General features: G+C 40.8%; 3 protein-coding genes across 8 annotated transcripts; 1 reads left to right on the top strand and 2 right to left on the bottom strand.

Moving 5' to 3' along the window:
- Window positions 1-484: 484 nt before the first annotated feature.
- Window positions 485-4,827, bottom strand: asf1ba (anti-silencing function 1Ba histone chaperone). Its single transcript, XM_085271465.1, has 4 exons — window positions 4,462-4,827; window positions 3,738-3,853; window positions 3,432-3,608; window positions 485-1,253 (listed from the first exon to the last, which is right to left on the bottom strand). Exons 1-4 carry the CDS (start codon window positions 4,568-4,570, stop codon window positions 1,062-1,064), a joined length of 594 nt encoding a protein of 197 aa, XP_085127591.1. The 5' UTR covers window positions 4,571-4,827; the 3' UTR covers window positions 485-1,061.
- A 5,134-nt stretch (window positions 4,828-9,961) lies between these two features.
- Window positions 9,962-15,258, top strand: crb3a (crumbs homolog 3a). 6 transcript variants are annotated; one of them, XM_085271461.1, is made up of 6 exons: window positions 9,962-10,243; window positions 10,539-10,683; window positions 10,771-10,858; window positions 11,134-11,338; window positions 14,119-14,165; window positions 14,247-15,258. In XM_085271461.1, exons 4-6 carry the CDS (start codon window positions 11,197-11,199, stop codon window positions 14,454-14,456), a joined length of 399 nt encoding a protein of 132 aa, XP_085127587.1. In that variant the 5' UTR covers window positions 9,962-10,243; window positions 10,539-10,683; window positions 10,771-10,858; window positions 11,134-11,196; the 3' UTR covers window positions 14,457-15,258. The 6 variants fall into 6 exon arrangements, with proteins under 6 accessions (XP_085127587.1, XP_085127586.1, XP_085127588.1 ...); XM_085271460.1 differs by having other exon boundaries at window positions 10,452-10,683; XM_085271462.1 differs by lacking the exon at window positions 10,539-10,683.
- A 1,456-nt stretch (window positions 15,259-16,714) lies between these two features.
- tubb4bl (tubulin, beta 4B class IVb-like) lies at window positions 16,715-19,495 on the bottom strand. The gene is made up of 4 exons (XM_085271457.1): window positions 19,307-19,495; window positions 18,414-18,522; window positions 18,174-18,284; window positions 16,715-18,083 (listed from the first exon to the last, which is right to left on the bottom strand). The coding sequence occupies exons 1-4, from the start codon at window positions 19,361-19,363 to the stop codon at window positions 17,026-17,028; spliced, it is 1,335 nt and encodes a 444-aa protein (XP_085127583.1). The 5' UTR covers window positions 19,364-19,495; the 3' UTR covers window positions 16,715-17,025.
- Window positions 19,496-20,248: the final 753 nt, after the last annotated feature.

Raw genomic sequence — 20,248 nt, 5'->3', positions numbered from 1 at the left:
GAGGCGTAGCTATTCGAGCGCTCATTGGATCAGCATCTACACATTGAATCATTGCATTCATGCGATTCGACTGTCAAGCGACTTCGTCCCGCCTCCCGGACTTGCCAGTAGCTAAAATGCCAATAACAGTTACCGCGTCTTTCGATTTTGACTGCAAATTAACAGCTTTTCTTTATTTATCTGAGAGATTATTGTAGCGAAAGCAAATCAGATGCTTTTGCAATAATCCTCATATTTGCAGTGCAATGTTTTTCGTTTCTGTGGCCTAGCCACCCCCTTTACCATAGCAATCTGTGATTGGTTGTGACGTTAATACATACTATTTTTAGTAAAATGTGAAAATATGAGGGGATACTCACACTTGTATTTGTGATACTGCGCTTGCAATATGATAAAAGTGTGGAATATACTTATAAACCTAGCACTTGTTACCTATATCTAACAAGTGGAGATCGAATCCAAGTAATTATTAGAAACCCACTCATACAGATATAACAAATTCACCGTTCTTTTATTTGGAACACAAAATTACAAAATAAAAGGAGGAAAAAAACCATGAAGCGATATAAGCCATACAAAACTCCACAGTCAAATGGGAAAAGTAAGTGTAAGTGCACTGTGAACACAAATACAATGGCAGATTATCAAACTGCAATTTAATTGCCTATTGCTTCAGTGCTGAAATCTTCATAAACAGGTACAAGTCCATTGTGCACCAAGAAAGGAAGTAAGGTGGATCATTCAACAGCTTTGTTACGTTTCAGTTCCGTTTTATCGCTTCATATTTGAGGTTTCCTGCAATATTGCTTTCAACACTGGAAAGAACTATCCAACTATAAATAACACTCATTCCAGTCAGACACTCATAATCTTCCTTGGAACAAGTGCTTGTTTGAAACCCAGGGTGAGAACTCATGTTTGAGAAGTCTCGGGAAAATAAAGGGCAGCTATAAGGCAGGGATGTGTACACATCCTTTATTCCCACTTGAATGTCCATAGGCATTGTTCAAAAGTAAGGTTTCGGGCTGTGAATCGTCACCTTTTTAGGGCAGGGGCCATCTTTATAAGCAGTCCATAGAGTTATCTGGGAGTACACCCAAAGGTGGGGCCTTGCCAGGGAGACAGGATGGCGGGAGCATGGAGTTTGAAGAAGGATCCACATTTTCACAGTCTTCCATTCGCTCTGTGCAGCCTTCCCAGTTTATATGGAATCTGGTGACACGTGGGTTTGAAGCTAGAATATTTCTCTGCAGCTGAAAAAGGAAAAACATAAAAATAAATTCTTTGCACAAGTTCTTTAGGAATACCTAACACAGCATCTTTAATAGAATCATTTGGACCACAATTTAAGGCAGTTTTATTTCATCTTCATCGTGTATTTGTGTTATTTCTGCATGTCAGTGTAAATAACATTAATATGACATTAATTAATGTTCATTATACTAGTGTACGCTAGTGTAACATTTAAGACCAAGTGTGATATTAGAAGTGTACATGAACATTAAAAACAAACAAAAAAAAACAAACAACTGTATCTGGCAGCATTTGAAAGTCTTTACCATTTACCCTGACTACTAATTGATTTTCTGTTAGCTCCAACATCAAAACAGGCACGCTGCTGGTGTAAATGCATCTGACTCCATGTGCTCTCTAGACTCAGGGCAGGAAAGAGTGAACCCAGTAGTACAAAGGCACAGTGTGGTATTTTTTTTCTTTCTTCACAATAGCTAATCACATAAACTCACACAGGAAACAAGAACTTTGCAACTCTAATCGGAGTAAGCTGTTTAGATATTTTTTTTGCATTTGTAAGTGAAAGGTTTTAATCACAGATGTCAGCCACCTTAAAAATTTGACACCTTCAATCAAAACCCTTTGCTATGACCACAAATCTCACAGTGGCACAGAATAAGCCACTGAAGGAATGTCATAATCGAACTTTCACAACGCTTTTTGTTCCAAAGTGCAAGCTTTGCTGAATTAAAGGCTTCAACTTCAGGGCTCCAGTAGTGCACCATGCTGCTCCATATGTATGGTAATAGTTGCAAAGCGTATCATATATTTCATTTTCAATTAGATATTTGATTAATTTCTGCATAAAAAAAAGTAAGGTTGATTTTTACAATAAAATCCCATTGAAGTTATCTGCAAATACAATGTAACTCTTGCACTAAGCTAATGTAGAACAACAACAAGTCTTCTTTGGCAAATGAGATGGTTCAATTTCGAGTCACTCAAAGTAGATAGTGTTCTTTTAAAATGTTAAAACACTGTCACTTGCTTCACAGGAAGTGTAGTTAGTCCTGTAAGGATCTCCAAAAACTACACATCTCTTGGGCAGGAAGGGAAAAGATAACCATTAAATGAGCGCAAATGAGCTGGAAATGTAGTCCAGACTGGTCCTACATGGAAGACTCATCAAAAGAAACCTTACCTGCAAACTTGTCATACAAGTCAGTAGTTGACTTATGCAAAGAAACGCCACACTTGTTTTGGAAACAACTGCTGTGGACATATTCATATTGAGCTTTATGGTAGCAAAGATATGTCTGTAGCAGTATTTTGTAATGAACAAAACACTATTAAAAATGGGTGTGGAAAAAAAAAAATCTCCTTTAGGATCGTTTTTGCAGCACAGTAAATATTTCAGGAAATGGAGGAAATAATCGTAACAAAGAATCAGCAAAATCTTATTCAAAATGCAATTCAGGTTTAGAAAATAAAGGTTAAATGAGGCCAGCCTTTACAAAGTATACCAAAGCCTACCTATTTGAAGTAATGAAAGTCCAGTTTGTGTAAAAAGTCACTCTCCACTGACTTGAGCATTATCCAAAATATCTATGTAGATGTTAAACATTTTCTGTGTATAAAATAAACATCTGTGATTGACACAAGAGCAGGTGAAAACGCCAAAATGAAATCAGTACTGCCGTAGTATGCTTCTTGTAAACATTGGCACATTACCTCTGCAATAATTATGAAATAGTTTCCATTTTTGGAAATTCAATAATTAATAGTAAATTTTCATTTAATAACATCTGAAGAACTAGTCATTTTTGTTTATTTCTTCTTTCAATTACAACAAAAAATGTTGTAATCTCTGAGTGGTACCAAAAGACTTCAATATAACTGAGCGATGGTCTGCCTCCAGTGCATGCGTCACAATGAGTGATGCATTTCTCATCAAAATTTTCAACTGTCAACCTAACAGGCCAGTGAAATTCAGATTTATTTCCAAAAGGGACTAATTTTAGATTCTCAGGGTACTTAGGTCTACTTCAAATAGCCAAATGACCTGTGGTGGTTTTTAATTTGACTGCAATTATAAATGTTCAGTGGAAATAGGCCTTTACCGTGTAATTTACACCAATAACATTCAAAATAGACAGTCGTGGTAGCATTGCATCTCAGAAATCAGTCATGATCCTAACCTGTGTGTAGTCTGGCTTGATTGGAGGATTTTCACGCAGCTCTGGGTCTGTGTATTCGTTGTTCACATAGTAACCAATGCGAATGAACTCTTGGCTGCGGTACGTGCAGGTAATGAGCACTACTGTAACACCAACTGCATCGCTTTCAGGAATCAATCCAGTGTTTGGGGCATCCGCCTGATAAACAAGCAAGCAAACAAACAACAACAAAAAGCTATTAATATATGTGGAGCTCCACTGCTGTTGTGATTTGGTCAGATTAGTCACAAATAGTGACTACTTTTTCTGAGTGTCAATTAATTATACCTGAAACACAAACATGTGTCTCCCAGCAGGTACTGGGCCAACCAGCACCGAGTCGAGGATTTGGTCGTACTCTTCACTCTCTGCTGAGCCGACATAGATGATCTTCCACTCCAGGTCTATAAACAGGAAATATTACAATAGAGTGCTTCATTAGAAAAATATGATGTGACAAAAACATTATTTTTTTGTTAAAAAATGAGCCTGTTAAGCAAAGAACTGATCAGCTGATGAACAGATGTAAACATGTAGGTTAATGTGCACAATGGTTTTTAATATTTCAAAAGCTTTATAAATTCAGTTTGGTTGTGTGCTCGTACAAAGAATCTGTCCACATAAAGTTACACAAAGAAATGCAAAAAAAAAACAAAACAAAATTTTAGATTTCCATCCTTGAATAGAGCTATATTTTGTTTACATTTTTACGCACAAACATTAAAACGTTGGCTAATTAGCACTGAACTTGTTTTTTATCCCTTAATGGAAACAATAAGATTGCTTTACCATATTCATAAGTACCACAGGACGTGCGAGAAGCGTCCACTCTCCTTGTTATAGCTTTAAGCCATGCTGTTATGCAACTTTAATGTTATCTTTAAGCAACGTTACCCTTTACACTTCAACAAAAAGTAGTTAGCTACTACAGCTAATACTGTGTAGCTGTTAGCAGACTTATGTTGTAGCTTCACACAAGCGATAATGACAGCTGTTATGCAATGGTACCAACCTTCAGCAAGGTCCTCCATACACTCAAAGGTTATTTCAAACTGAAAGGGGTTTCCGAAAGGACTCGGGTTGTCTAGGACAGCCACATTCAACACCTGTACCTTCGCCATATTTTCTGGAGCGGTAAGAAGGGGCAGTTTCCCGGGGAACCTTAAAAAGCAACACTCTCGCAACACAAGCGGTTACCACAATTATTATGGATCACACACCTGTGCTTTCACGAAACGCAGGCCTTACTTATAGGACTAGGCTCACACTACTCACCAAAACAATATTTCTATCATTCAATTGCTCATAAATCTGGGAATAAATTGCCGCTCTCCCGCCGCTTTGACTGTATTACCCAGGTTTCAGCGCGTCTACGGCAAGCTGTACACGCGTATGATGGAAACAGAGGAAAAGGGTGGCCTCGATCAAAAGGAAGGAAAAGTGCCTCTACTGACCCCTAGTTGCACAACTACCAAAGCCCGAACCCACAATAAACAAGCTACAGATTGATTATTGTTGTAATTATTTCAACCACAAACAAAGTAAATCAGGCTGGAAGTATTTCTGTAACGTGGCCTCAAGCTCTGATGTACCAACTCAGTGCCTGAGGCATTTTATTGGTGCTGTTAATGACTGCAGTTCATCATAAATGCTTGGGCAGGGAGGTGATGAAATTATCTAAAGTATCTAAACTTTATGGAGTCACACCCAGGATTGAGGAGTAGTGAGTTTGTGCCATTAAACTAACAGATTAAGTACATTTTGCAGGGTTTCATCTGCACCTATACCAGGTACCAGCATAGTGATTAAAGTGTTACATTTGAAACCCCTTTGAATGCAGAGAAAATCTAAATTTGTTTACAAAAAGACATGGCATTCATTGCAATCTCTATCCCCAGGTAGATTCTTTTAAGGACAGGTTTATAGCTACAGAGAAGCAGGGTCTTCAGTTCACTGGTGAAAAACATGAAATCTAGCTCTAATTTTTAAGCTTTGAATCTGAACTCGTAAAACTTGAATATGTGAGGTGTAGTCAGAAATCAGAACTATATACTATATATTCACACATTTTAAATAAGCTGTTGCATGCAGAATTTTAGAATGCCACAAAGCAATACTCTAATCCTCCCACTTGGCCCATACAAAATATTTAATTTTTTTAATAAAACAAAATTCACTGACATTTTTGCTGGCATGCAACTTTTTTTCCAGCTTGCAACCCCAATACTGAAAAGGATAAAAACAGAATGCAATTGCAAATACTTAAATTGAGAAAATGTAGCATTTTAAGAAAGATATTGGCTCATTTTGAGTTTGATAGCAGCAATATTTCTCAAAAGAAGTGGTACAGGGCCATGTTTACCCACATGCAGCAAACCCCTTATTTTAACAACAGTCCATAAACATCTGGAAACTGAGAAGACCAGCTGCTAGAATTTGGGGAGGCGAATGTTCAGCAGTCCTGAGTCTTCTTTGTACTCTTTGTAGTTCAATTTGGGTTTTTGTGTTTGGATTGTTTTTGTTTTGTTTTGTTTTGCGTCTGTCCATTTCCATGACCTTTGACCCAGAGAAATATTTCTGGATCTTGTTCACATGTGGCATCTTTTTTCCATGATAGAGCTTTAACCTTCATTTCTGGATGGTAAACTGTGGTCATGGCCATACCATGTTGAAGTGTTCCTGAGGCCATTCAGTGACTTCCATGATAGCAACATGCCTGATAGAAACATTTTAATATAGTGACACCCGAGGGCACAAACATTAGAGTTTTTCTGTTTTTTTCAGAGATTTCTCTAGATTCTCAGACTCTTCTGATGATGTTATGTACCGTAGGTGGTGAGAGATTCCAAGCCTTTAGGATTTGACATTGAGGAACATTATTCTGACATTGTTCAATTATTGTTTTTTGATTTTTTGCAGATGGTTAAACCATCTGCCCATCTTTACTTCCGTGAAACTTTTTATACCCAGACATGTTCCTGACCTGTTGACAGTTAACATAATTAGCTTTTTTGTTGTCCCCTTTCCAACTTGTGTGAGAGGTGTTGTTGCCATTAAAGTCAAAATAAGTTAACATTTTTCTTAAAATGGTACATTGCACGTGATATGTTTTATGTTCTGCTGTGAATAAAATACACATCATTGCATGCTTTTTTTTCTTTACATTTTACACAACGTCCTGACTTTTTCAAAACTAGGGTTTTATTTTAATATTTCAAGATTTATCTTCTTGAAATATGGTAGCGATATATATAGACATAAGGGTACACATTAATATAGATTGAAATAATAAAGACATTGCCTGCATGGGAGTATATGTTGCTCTAAAACCTCTGTATACCTTTCTGCATGTGTAAGCTTCCAATTCCAGTGGCATGAATGAACCTCCACACTATCAGACATGCAGGTTTTTGAACTGAGCGCTGATAACAAGTCAGATAAATATATAAATCTCCTTGACATTTTTACATTCTGCTATAGCGTATTAACTTCCAGTACATGGCAGTTTCATGTCTTCGCAGCAGTTTCACCAACACTGATTCCAGCCCAGAAAACATGGCCAAGTGCAACATTTAGACAGATGTTAAATCAAATACGTTGCTCTAAAAACAGTGTACCTTTTAAAATCATCATTGAATTGCTTCTCTCTTGCAGTTTTATTATGTATGTTATTAATTACTGGGCTGTCACTGTAGGTATTTATATCAGCTTACATAAACTATTAGGCTAATGAACTTGCTTACAGAAGCTTTCTTTAGTAAAATAAACTTCCTGATAAAACTAACAGTGAAATATATAACAGTGACTCCAATAAAAAAGATACTGTTTTACACGTAATGCTCATTTATTTGACAACAAACACACACACACAAAAAGGTGCTTGTTGCACCCTTTAGTGGTCACTACTAAATAAGTAGAAAACAAGACACCAGAAGAGCTATTTGTTCTTAATGTTTCTTCTACCGCCATATCTGGTCTGCAATCAGCCTAATGTCCAACCAAATTGTTAACGCAAATAATCTAATCAGTCAGTTAGCTCAGTGCATTTGACTTTGAACATGGCAAGCCTTGCTGCCAGCTTCTGAGAGTTTCAAAAACTGTTGATATGCTGGGATTTTTCTGCCCAACCACCTCTAGAGTTTACAGAGAATGGTCTCCAAAACAGAAAGTATTGAATGATGAGAGACTTCTTTAATCTCAAGCTGAGTCTCAGGGATAAAATGCCTAGTTGTTACCAGAGGTCAGAGGAGAACAGCCAGTCTGTTTCTAGCTGATGGGAACAGTCACTCAAATAGCCACCTGTTACTTGCTGAGACTGTGATTCACTCAGGCTCACCTAAATTGGATTCGATGAGTCTTGATTTCTGGTGAGACATTCAGATGGGTCACAATGTGATGTGAAAAACATGAAAGAACCATATTAGCAGTTCAGGATGTCATGGTTGTGGGGTTGTTGAACGTCTGGTGTCCTGGTGCAGCCACAACAACCTGGTGCTGAATGCCCAGAAGACAGTGGAGATTATTGTGGACTTCAGGAAGCACACAGCTCCATTCCCCCCCCCCATCATCCTGACTGACACCCCCATCACCTCTGTGGACTCATTCCGCTTCCTGGGTACCACCATCACCCAGGACCTGAAGTGGGAGCCCACCATCACCTCCGTCATCAAGAAAGCCCAGCAGAGGATGTACTTCCTGAGGCAGCTGAAGAAATTCAACCTGCCAACACGGACGATGATGCAGTTCTACACTGCAATCATCGAGTCCATCCTCACCTCCTCCATCACCGTGTGGTACGCTGGAGCCACTATCAGGGACAAACAGAGACTGCAGCGTGTTGTGCGCTCTGCTGAGAAGGTGATTGGCTGCAGACTCCCATCTTTGCAGGACCTGTACACCTCCAGGACATTGCGGCGAGCAGCTCGGATCTCAGCTGACCCTTCTCACCCTGGATACAGTCTGTTTGACCTGCTCCCCTCTGGCAGGAGGCTCCGGTCCATTCGCACCAGAACCTCTCGCCATAAGAACAGTTTCTTCCCCTCTGCTGTTGGACACATGAACAATAAACGTACGACTGTTCCCACCCCTAACACATGACCCTACGCTGTGTTCACTGCATCATTCCATGTTTGGCACTGATCACCACCTGCACTCATGCATATATCTTTCTACGTAGCACTTTTAATTCTTCTTCTTACTTTTATTTTTTCATGTCTATTTAAGCGCAATTTATGACAGTATGTTTGCACTGAAGCACCGCAGCAATTTCCTAATGTTGTAAACCTGCTCAACATTTGGCAATAAAACCCTTTCTGATTCTGATTCTGATATTTTCTTGGCACAGTTTAGGCCCCTTTGTGCCAACTGCAGCATCGTTTAACTACCACAGCCTACCTCAGTTTTATTACTGACCATGTCCATCCCTTTATGACCCTTGTTATGGCCCTAGCAGGGCCTCTTCTTGAAATTTCCCTTGTGTGGGTGTGGTCTTCTCTCTCCGCCTCCTCCTCTTTTGTTCCTCCCACCCTTCTGTCTCTTTTTCACTCCGCCCTCTTGCCACGACGCACCTGCTGTTCATTACCCCGTTTGGCACCTGGACCCAGTCAGCAATCACCTCTTTATTATATAGATTATATAGGCTGGGGAAGAACTGTGTGATGCAAGTGGTTTTTCCCTATGGCTCTACATTGTCTTTTTAGATGTTGGAAAAGTCCCAATGCGTGTTTGTCCTACCCGTGGTTTTAAGTTGAGTGAGTAGATGGGCATATAGGCCTTGGAAATGTCTCACCGTGGTGAGGAGTTCAGTTGAGTGAGAAGTGGGAAGTGCCTCTTTGTGTTGTGGAGTTTTTTTTTTTTTTTAGTTGTTTCCTTTGTTGTTTTTGATCTCTTCTTTTCTTTTTGGCCTTATTGATACAGCGACGTTGCTGACTCTTTGTGTTAAGATTATTTGCAATAAAACCATATTATATGCTAAACACCTCTGTCTGCTTTCCTTTTCATTCTGTTCTGGACCCATTTGTTACCGGCCACCACACTCGCAACTCGAAGAATTCCTTCGTGGGGACGTAACATGCCAGCAGGAAAACATGCCATGTTCCCAAGTGCAGATCATCTCAAACTGGTTGCTGGAACATGATAATGAGTTCACTGTACAGGAATGCCGTCTACAGATTCAACAGATCTCAATATCTCAATAGACCACTGGGATGAGGTGGGTTTGTGACTCAGTGCCACAAAGAATTAAGAAGGCCCAATCCTGTACTAGCAAAGTGTACCTAATAAAGTGCCCAGTGAGTGTATGTGCATGAAAAGACAGGGTTATGCCAGTAGTTAACTTTCTCATGCCTTATCTGTCCTTTCTTTAATAGATAAAACACTCTGAATCACATGTCAAACTGTGGTTACTGAACGTTATATTACTGAAACACTGTTGCAGATATTAGGCTACATACAAAATAGCAAGGGGCACCTCCTCAATGTGAGTCACTGCTGTACTATAAGAGTAATTTTCCACAGCAGGTCTGTGCTTTTCAGAAAACGCTTCAGTGCTCTTACAGAGTGTCCACACGAAACTCTGACTAGCACAGATTAGGCCCGAAGCAGACTACATTTTCTGTGCCCCTCTTAGTCTGAAAGGAGAGATTAGGAGAGGATTAGAGCCCACTGGACCAGCTGGCCTCCAAATTCATCCTTAAAATATCTCAGGAATGTCGATATCCTTTCTCCTGACGGGAACCATAAAACCTGACGGAGGCGCTGTTTCATGCAACGCCATCAGCAGGTTGCTGCTGTAGGTAAGAGCTTCACAGGGAGTAAAAACTACGGCTAAAGTTGTGCAGATTGGAGCAAATAAGGCAAACCTGGCATCTTGTTATTATTATCATTATCGTTAATTTTTTAGAAACTGAATGAACTTTGGAAGGAATTTCTGAATATAAATATTATTGCATAAAGGTGATTAAAAGCTTTAAGGTCTGATTTTTTTTTTCCTGATGGAAACAGGATAGATCGGCGCTGCTCTGCTTTAGCAAAGTGCGCATTTTATTCTACTTTGTACGCACAAAGGAGGTTCTGTTCGCCCCGCTGCAGGTAGATAACTGTGCTCAGGTATTGTAACACGAAACTCAACCACGTGACCAATGGCGAAGTGAGGAGTAGACGAGGGGAAAAAAAAGAGCTTTAGATGAAAGACCAACTCATAGGACAGCCGAGGATGTAGTCTCGGGTACTTCAGGTAGGCTTGTTCTGATAGAAGTCGGCTGAGGATGTTACCTGTACTTTTCACCCGACTCATATGTGTTGCGGTTTCATTTTTGACAAGGTGAGGCGGAAGCAGTTGACGCGTAAAGAATCAACCTGTTCGATGTTCCTCGTTTTGCCTCGACCATCTGGAAGCAGTCGGATGAAGGGTGTGTGTAAGTCTTTGAAAAGAATCACGTTACAGCATATTGTCATTTGATAGTGTAATGATGTTTTTTAGGAGGTGTTAGAGCTGTGTTCTTTTGTTAGGCCAGTAAAAATATTATTGCGCAGGTTTAGAGGTGATTCAACATCAGGCTGAATGTGACTCAGTAGTTGTGGTTTTCTCTGCCTGACTCAGCTTGCGATTAAAACAGTCTATCAGTGTCTGAGTGAACTGGAGAGGATATTTGCGTTTGCACTGCTGATAGTTGTGTGTCTTTAGCTGTTCAAATGGAGGCAGTAAATCCTCACGGCGGCTGTCTGTGAATGAAATGGACCCAAGCTGATGCCCCGACTGTACCAGTCTGCCCCCATTTGGCCCTGCTGGTCACGGGTAGAGATGGCAGCGTGCCTGGATGTGCTGACCATACCTGGAGCTGTGGTTGGGAGTGTTTTACTGCTGGTGCTGAGCAGTAATCCTGTGTGGGGTGAGTTGGAAGCCTTCCTCAGCACTCCCATACAAATAAGCCAGCCTTTTGACCACACCTGTGCACACGCACACATAAAAAACCTATTGCATCCTGTGATGACACATAAAAAAACTTAGGAAGCTTTGCTAAGAAACTGTGAAACATGTCAGCACTGCCTAATAACATAAGACTAAGATAAGAATTTATAGGAACAAGCTCCCCATTGAGTGGGAGTAATATACAAAAAAGCAATTTTAAAGATGTTGCGGTGCCGTGTAAACTAATGTCATGATTTAAAAATCATTTGAACTAGATTTTCACACGATACTGAACATCTCGCAGAGTCATTACAGCTAAAAAGGAGAGGTGTTTTGTACTATAAGTGCAGTACAAAACACAGTATATCTGATGGGTATAGTTACATTGGGGTGGGGGACTGTTGAGCAACTGAAATCTCCTATCAAACAAGAATGAGAGGAAATGTGATTTCAAAACTGCAGCAATTGTTCTCCTCAGTTCCCAGACATTTTAACTGGTAAATGAAGGTGATGCTACACAGTAAGACACAGACCCCTGTCCCACTGCTGTGAGAAACTGTTGCATTTGTCAGTTTGAATCCTACTTTAAGTTGTGAACATGGCTGCCCCCGTCTGTAACGTTTGTTATCAAGTCGTACCTTTGTCCTTGGCAAGTTTACTATTTACCCAAGCAAATGATTGACTCAGAAACTATGGGGAGGGCTTAAGTTTCCAAAACAAAACTTTCTCATTAACACGATTTTTTGAATGATGAACACACACACACACAAAGAAACACAAAGAAACAAATAGATTTGAGTTGGGTTTTTTTCTCACATTTCAAACTAGTGTGCTGTTTGACTCAGCTAATTGTGACTGCGGTATACCGTGCATTCCTGAGCTTCTCCTCCTCCCTATTCGCTCTGGTCAAGAAGCTCCAGTGGGGCTTTATGATGTAACTGAGTAATCACATGGCTGCTCACAGATGAAATGGCTGGTAGCGATACTGGAATGCTTACAAGTGTCAGGTGCTTAGAAAGTGGACGAGGTTGAAATGAACTTCTGCTTTACTGTGGTACTTCCTCTTATGTGCTTTTCATTACGCATGTATGTATAAGGGTAGATACAATCATGATAACATGTAGAAGCGATACACTTTTCCTCTTTTAGACATTATTTTTGACACTCATGTCTCTGTCGTGGTTCAAAAACAGTTTTGCACTTTACTAAGAAGCCAGCTTTTCAAGATCCTTTCACATTCCTGCATTCATCTGCATATGAATGTGTCAAACACTTTGGTTACATGTGAAAATTATTCTTCATTCTCACTGAGAGTTACATGAGTAGCTTTAAAAAAAAAAAAAAGTACGGTATTATACTTCTTTGCAAAGACTGGAACTTTCAAAAGTCTCCCCCAGTTGCCAGGAAACAGACTCATTACTTTAAATGTTATGAGTGCACATTCACACGTGCTTGTAAGTGGTTACTCTGAAAGTTTAAATGCATTTGCCAATTAAAATAAAAGATCTTATCTAAATACAGAGAGCCCCATAATATTTAAACACATTTTAATTATATACATCAGTTTACATACAAAATGGAGTTTTTAAATGATGATTTCATTTATTAAGAGAAAAAAGCTGTACAAACCTACATGGCTCTATGTTAAGAAATATTTTTAACTCATGAATTAACTGTGATTAAGCACTTTTTTTCTTGTGGGTGGGGGGGGACTGAGTTTAGAGCCATTACTCAAAAATGGTGAAAACTTGGAAGAGGAGTGGTTGGCCTACAAAAATTACTCTAAGACCACATTGACAATTGACCCGCGAGCTCGCAGATTAACCCAGAACAACATCTAAAGAACTGCAGGCCTCTCTTGCCTCTGTTAAGGTCAGAGTTCATGATTCAACAATAAGAAAGACAAAAATGGGATCCATGGGAGAGTTCCAAGATGATAATCCACTGCTGACCGAAAAGAACACAAAGTCTCACATTTGTCAATAAAACATTTTGTTGATCCCCAAGACTTTTGGAAAAAATATTCTGTGGGCTGAGGGGAAAAATCACCAACGGTCAAACATGGTGAGGGTAGTGTGATGGTCTGGGCCTGCTTTGCTGCTTCAGGACCTCAACAGCATCTAATTGATGGATCCATTGATTTTACTCTTTACTGGAAAAACCTCAAAGGAGTCTATCCGACCGTCAGTTTGTTTGAAGCTCAACTTGGATTATGTAGCAGGACAATGATCCAAAACACAGCAGCAGGTTCACATCTGTATGACTCAATAAAACCAGAAAACAAAAACAAAATAAAGGTTTTGGAGCAGCCTAGCCAAAGTCCAGCCTTAAATCTGATTAAGATGCTTCAGCGTGACCTTGAACAGTGATGTTCCTGCTGAGAAACCCTACAATGTGGCTGAATCAAAAAAAAAAATGCAAAGAAGAGTGAGCCAAAATTCCTCCACGGCAATGTGAAAGACTCAGTGCCAGTTACTGCAAACACTTGATTGCAGTTATTGCTGCCAAGGCTGGCACAGCCAGTTATTAGGTTTTGGGGGCCATTACTGTACACAGGGCTAGATAGGTTTGGATAACTTTTATAATCAATAAAATCACAATTTAAAAACTGCATTTTGTATTTACTTGGGTTATTTGTGTCTAATATTGAAAATTGTTTGAGGATTTGAAGCATAATAAATATGTTAAAACATTTTTTGGAAAGGGAACAAATACTGTTCCACTGATATAACATTCATTATGTTTCTGCTCCTTTCACAGGGAATATGACCTTAAGTGCAAGTGACACCCAATCTAATAACACTACAGTAAGTGACAAATATTTTCAAGAACAGTAAATAACTTTGGTATGTAATTAGACTTTAAGTGTTATATTATCCTGTTTGCAGGGACCCAACATCGCAGCCATTGTGGCCCCTACAGTCACCTTGGGAGTGCTGGCTATAGTCTCGGCTTTTCTCGTCTGGTTGTTCTGCGTGGTCAAAAAGAAGAGGCAGACCGAAGGGACGTACAGACCCAGCGCTGAGGAGCAGTCTGGTGCACGCAGCATTGCCGCACCGGATGCACTAAAATTACCAAAGGAGGAAAGACTCATTTGAGGTTTTGTGGAACACCTTGTAAGGACACAGGCTGCAAACACTTGCACGGCAGCCTTCCTGTGTGACGAGGCTCTCAGATTGGGGCTTGACCACTGAGAGAAAACTGTCTCCAGGTTTAAGAGAGGACAAAGAGAGATCTTTGAAACCGTACAACATGATGCATTTTCTTGCCGCTCCATTTCAACAAGCACTGAATTGTTCTTGCTTGGTAAGCCGAAGAGAAGCGCCCAAAGGGATTTTTCTCTGACTTTTAAGAACAACTGAACATTTCAAAGAGGTCTAAATGTTTATTCTGCACAAGTTAAAAAAACAAAAAGCTACAGTATTTTATCGCCACTAATGATTTTAGTTTAGCGACACTTCTTTTTGCCAGCTGCCTTAAGTCCTAATTACTTGCTGGATTTGATTCTGTCTAAAATTTCAATGCAAAATCTGCTGACGTTTAACCTCAAACTTTTTGCGTTTTTAGTCAATCGCATTTGAAAAGGAAAGAGTTTCTATTTATGAGTTTAATCAAAAGATCTTATCCTCGTGAAAACTAGTTTTTTACAAAGCTGCTCTGAGCTAAAAAAAGAAGTCAGGTTATAACTAGAAATCAGAAGCAACTGTTTACACTTGACATCTCTTTGAATAACAACACTAATTTAAAGACAGGCCATCAATAATTCACCAGATCATATGTATAGCACATAATTGACTGTAATCAAGTAGAGATGTTTTACAATGTCACCACGTGTTTATTTATGCATTTGTCAAATAACTGAATATTTGTTTAATATTTGTGTAATTAAACTTTACAAAGCATTTAAAGTCTCACGAGTCCTCCCCAGGTGGATCAGCAGCGGTGTTTATGTATAAAATCCCAGTAAAAATAGGATATAGGGTGCTGGTTTAGCTGGGTAGGTAGAGCAGGCGATCTATATGTTGTAGGTCTTTCCTTCTTCTGTCCACTGTCCTGTTACGCAAAAGGCTAAAAATAACAATAAGGAAATAGCACATGCCTGAAAAGGTTGAGCAGCGATGGAAAAAATGCAAACAAGTCCACAGCTATTGTATGTATTAGTGTACAGAGGCTGATGATAAAATAGCTATGCAGATAAGCATTTTCAGTAACCACAGAGTGTAAAGTTCAGGCTCTCGGTGTACATGAGAAAAGCACTGAAATGCTCGACTCGTTAGCCTGTAGTAAAAAAGTTGTTAACTGTATGATGCAAGGAAAATTCACAGGGTCACTTTTTTCATAATTTTTTTTAAATGAGCAGGTCTTTATGTCTTATTCCCCACACAAATGCGTATCCTGGTTTTCAGTGGCTTCTGCATGTAAATGACTCACGGAAACACGCAGTCATGTGACGTCAGCATTATCACTGCGAGGAAAGAAGGTTCCTCACATACAGGCAGATCAAGTTGGTTAGATTTCAAAGACTGGAAAAAAAGCTAGTGAGACACGTGTCGAAAGACCCCAGAACAACTGAATGATTTAGTTGAGTCAGAAATTGCAGTCTGAAAGAAGATGATCATTAGAACCTTGCACAGGAATGGACTCAGATGTTGTAGACCAAGAAAAACTCCATTTGTGTAAAAGAGACACCTTCAAGCCAGACTGAAGTATGCTACAGTAAGGACAACCTGGAGAAAGATTATGCATACTGGAAGCACATCCTTTGGTCAGATGAGATTAAACCCTTTTGGCCACAGAGCCACTGCTTACATTTGGAGAAAGAAAGGTAGAATTTAGAGACCAAAGAAACAGCATCCCAACAATGAAACACGGTGGTGGGAGTATTATGCTGTGTGGATGCTTCGATGTGTCTAGGACTGAGAATCTTGTCAAGGTGGAAGGACTCATGAAGAAAAAATGATATGGGAAGATTATGAAAGAAAACCTCAAGCAGTCAGAAATAAACAGAGTCTGGATGCAAGATATATCTTCCAACACTCCTGATCACCAAAGTGAATGTTACTGACTGTCCTACACTTGAATCTCATTGAAAATCTATGAAGTGAAGAACATTAAATCTGGAGAAGCTTGAGAGATTCACCAAACCATTATGTATATTTAGGATAATTCTCTTAAAGAAGTATACATCCGGCAGTGTATTAGTAAACATTGTGTAGCACAAGTCCTTGTAGCTATATGTTGTAGAATAGACTTGCTAACTAGGAGTTTTAATGCTGTAAGGTGAAGAGAAATCTTGGATCGCACGTCAAATTAATCAGTAAAAGAAAACAAACAAAAACCCCCAAAGAGGCATTAATTTGGCATTTAAATTAGATTTTATTCTTTCGCCAGTTTCAAGGCTTCACAGTTAAAATCACTTGCTTTTGACTTCGGCAAGGCAATGACAGGACAGATGTGAGGATGTCAGTAGTTCAGTGCATTCACGACATACAAAAACATTTGAACCAAAAACTTCACTAGCACCAGTTAACACCAATGTCTAACACTAGAGCAACAGTGATCTGTTCAAGTGTGGCGAACCATTCAATTCATGATGGGGGGGGGGAGTGAAAAGGGGGGGTAATGGGCGAGGTGAAAGGAGCTCAGGGAGCCAGTTGCGCGGAGGTTTTATGCAACTTCCTCCTCTCCCTCTTCCTCGAACTCTCCTTCCTCAGCGGTGGCATCCTGGTACTGCTGATACTCGGACACCAAGTCGTTCATGTTGCTCTCGGCTTCGGTGAACTCCATCTCATCCATACCTTCGCCCGTGTACCAGTGGAGGAAGGCCTTACGACGGAACATGGCGGTGAACTGCTCGGAGATGCGCTTGAACAGCTCCTGGATGGCGGTGCTGTTGCCAATGAAAGTGGCGGCCATTTTGAGGCCACGGGGTGGGATGTCACAGACGGCGGTCTTCACATTGTTCGGGATCCATTCGACAAAGTAGCTGCTGTTCTTGTTCTGCACATTCAGCATCTGCTCATCCACCTCCTTCATGGACATGCGACCTCTAAAGACTGCGGCCACGGTCAGGTAGCGGCCGTGGCGTGGGTCGCAGGCAGCCATCATGTTCTTGGCATCGAACATCTGCTGAGTGAGCTCAGGCACAGACAGTGAGCGATACTGCTGGCTGCCCCTGCTGGTGAGCGGGGCGAACCCTGGCATGAAGAAGTGCAGACGGGGGAAGGGCACCATGTTGACGGCTAGTTTGCGGAGATCGGCGTTGAGCTGGCCAGGGAAACGCAGACAGGTGGTCACCCCGCTCATGGTGGCAGACACCAAATGGTTGAGATCTCCGTAGGTTGGAGTGGTGAGTTTGAGCGTGCGGAAGCAGATGTCATAGAGGGCTTCATTGTCAATACAGTAGGTTTCATCTGTGTTCTCTACCAGCTGGTGGACAGAGAGGGTGGCGTTGTAAGGCTCCACCACGGTGTCAGACACTTTGGGGGAAGGCACCACGCTAAAGGTGTTCATGATGCGATCGGGGTACTCCTCGCGAATCTTGCTAATCAGCAGGGTGCCCATGCCGGAGCCAGTGCCTCCGCCCAGAGAGTGAGTGAGCTGGAAGCCCTGGAGGCAATCGCAGCTCTCAGCCTCTTTCCTCACTACATCCAGAACAGAGTCCACCAGCTCTGCTCCCTCAGTGTAGTGGCCCTTGGCCCAGTTATTTCCAGCTCCACTCTGGCCTGTAGTCAAAAATATTCCAATTTATAATGTAAGATGCACAGGAAAGACATAGCATAGTATGCTCGATTAACAAAATTCACCCAGCTTACCAAAGACAAAGTTGTCTGGTCTGAAGATCTGTCCAAAGGGACCAGACCTCACCGAATCCATCGTTCCAGGCTCCAGATCCACCAGGATGGCTCGTGGAACGTATTTTCCACCTAAACCAGTCAAAAGTGAATGAACAATATAATTCCTTGTAATTTTAAGAGGCACGCTGGATGTGATGTAAAACAGAGATATGTATGCGAATCAGTCTGTACGGCAGTAGAGGTGAATCTGCAACCAACCTGTGGCCTCATTGTAGTAGACGCTGATCCTGTCTAGCTGCAGGTCGCTGTCTCCATGGTAGGTACCGGTGGGATCAATGCCGTGCTCATCGCTAATCACCTCCCAGAACTGAAACAAAACAAGCGTGGTAGGAGAGGAAGGTGGGATGCAAGTTCATTCCAGTTACGTATTTGCTGATATACTTTTAATTACATTTCTAGAAAGCTTAGTGTGTATTTCTGGTGCATGTAGAGTCAAAAGAGCAGTCTATTAGTCTGATCTGGCAGATGGCAATAATCTGAAAAGTAAAAACGTCTTTGGTGCCATATAGCCAACAAGATTAATTATACTAAAGATATAATCCATGCCAGTGTTAAAATGATAATACTGCAGTTTGATTCAGTTTAAATTTAGACATTTTTTTTCAGAAGCAAGTGGCTGGAAAAGAATCAGGCAAAAATAGGTCATAAATATGGAGGGGGAGGGGCGGCTGCTCCTACATCTACAATAAGGTTTCATTACTATTCCAGTCAATCGCTGATATACTCGCATGGGAAATTCGACAAAAATGTGGCGATATTAAATGCGAGTTATGCATGGAATTATTAAAGCATAAAGTCGCATAAATCTTAATTTCTTAATTTCTCCTGCATATACCAGTGCATGAATCAGTCTTGTCCTCGGTGTGAAACCCTGCACGGAATGTCAATGAGCAAATCGTCTGTGGATTGATTCTCCCTCTCTCTGGAATGTAATGAGCTTTAAGAAGAAAATACGCCGCACAGAGTTTGTTCTAGAGAATTTCTGGAAGATGGATTAGGGGAGCTCCTCTGAGTGCCTGCATGACAGCCGGCACACGGCTCACCGGATTGAAAAAAACCGAAATAGAGCAAAAGAAATCAGAAAGAAATACCTTGGCTCCAATCTGGTTTCCGCACTGGCCGGCCTGCAAGTGCACAATTTCGCGCATTTTGGACAGGTGGGTAAGAGGACGGTCGAGTAGGAGACGGGAATCTGAGCAGAGGAGATTCACAGGATGATGGCTCCTGCAGTCGATCGTCCGGGATTTTGTTGCACCGCCTCTAAGACCGTCTACTGGGCTGAAACGGTGGTGCAACTTGACGTCATCGCCATGGCAACCAAAGACTGGAGGAGAGAGGGAGGAACCAAAAGCGGTGGAAATGGCGGATAGGATGCGAGGAAGCTGCATCAGGTGTCAATAGGTCGTCTCGTTATTCTCACGGACTCAGTGACCCCACACCCCCAAAAAAAATATTCACATGAAACAACACCAGTCATCCAGCTGCCTTAAAGTGATATGTAGACTATTTGGTACTTTTGAACGCATTAACTTGATGTTATCCCCCCCCCCCCCTTCCCAAAAAAAAAAGGTAAAAAAAGCCACATCATGATTCCCTCCATAATATCAGTGCTTGACCCATTTCTGTCTGACCCAGGATGGCTTTTGCCGTGCTTATTTTTATCTTCATCTCGTGTGGCTGAATATGTTTCTGGAACACAATTCATGGTTTGCACACAAGAAGTAAAGAGGAAAAGCAGAAACATTCACGTCAGTCTGAGGCCTTACATGTCTGACGTTTTAATATTAGTAAATATGTAAGCCTGTGGCCTTATGAAAATGCACCAACACAGTGCAGGCATTATTGAAAAAAAGAAAGCCAGTTTTTTAAAGTTGCAGTTACATTTTGCACAGGATATCATGGCTACCTGTTTATATATAAAGATCCTTTCATTTTGTTATACATTGGATACATCTAAAGCTTCTTACAGAATAATTGCTGCCTTCTCCTCAGACTTAAACCGTACTAAAAGTACGATTTCAGATGAAATGCTG

Source organism: Mchenga conophoros, linkage group LG4 (assembly GCF_057382185.1).
Source record: "Mchenga conophoros isolate Kocher_MC1m ecotype Shallow Benthic linkage group LG4, M_conophoros_male_GT1.1, whole genome shotgun sequence".
Classification (NCBI taxonomy): domain Eukaryota; kingdom Metazoa; phylum Chordata; class Actinopteri; order Cichliformes; family Cichlidae; genus Mchenga; species Mchenga conophoros.
This window is presented reverse-complemented; position numbering and strand designations above follow the sequence as displayed.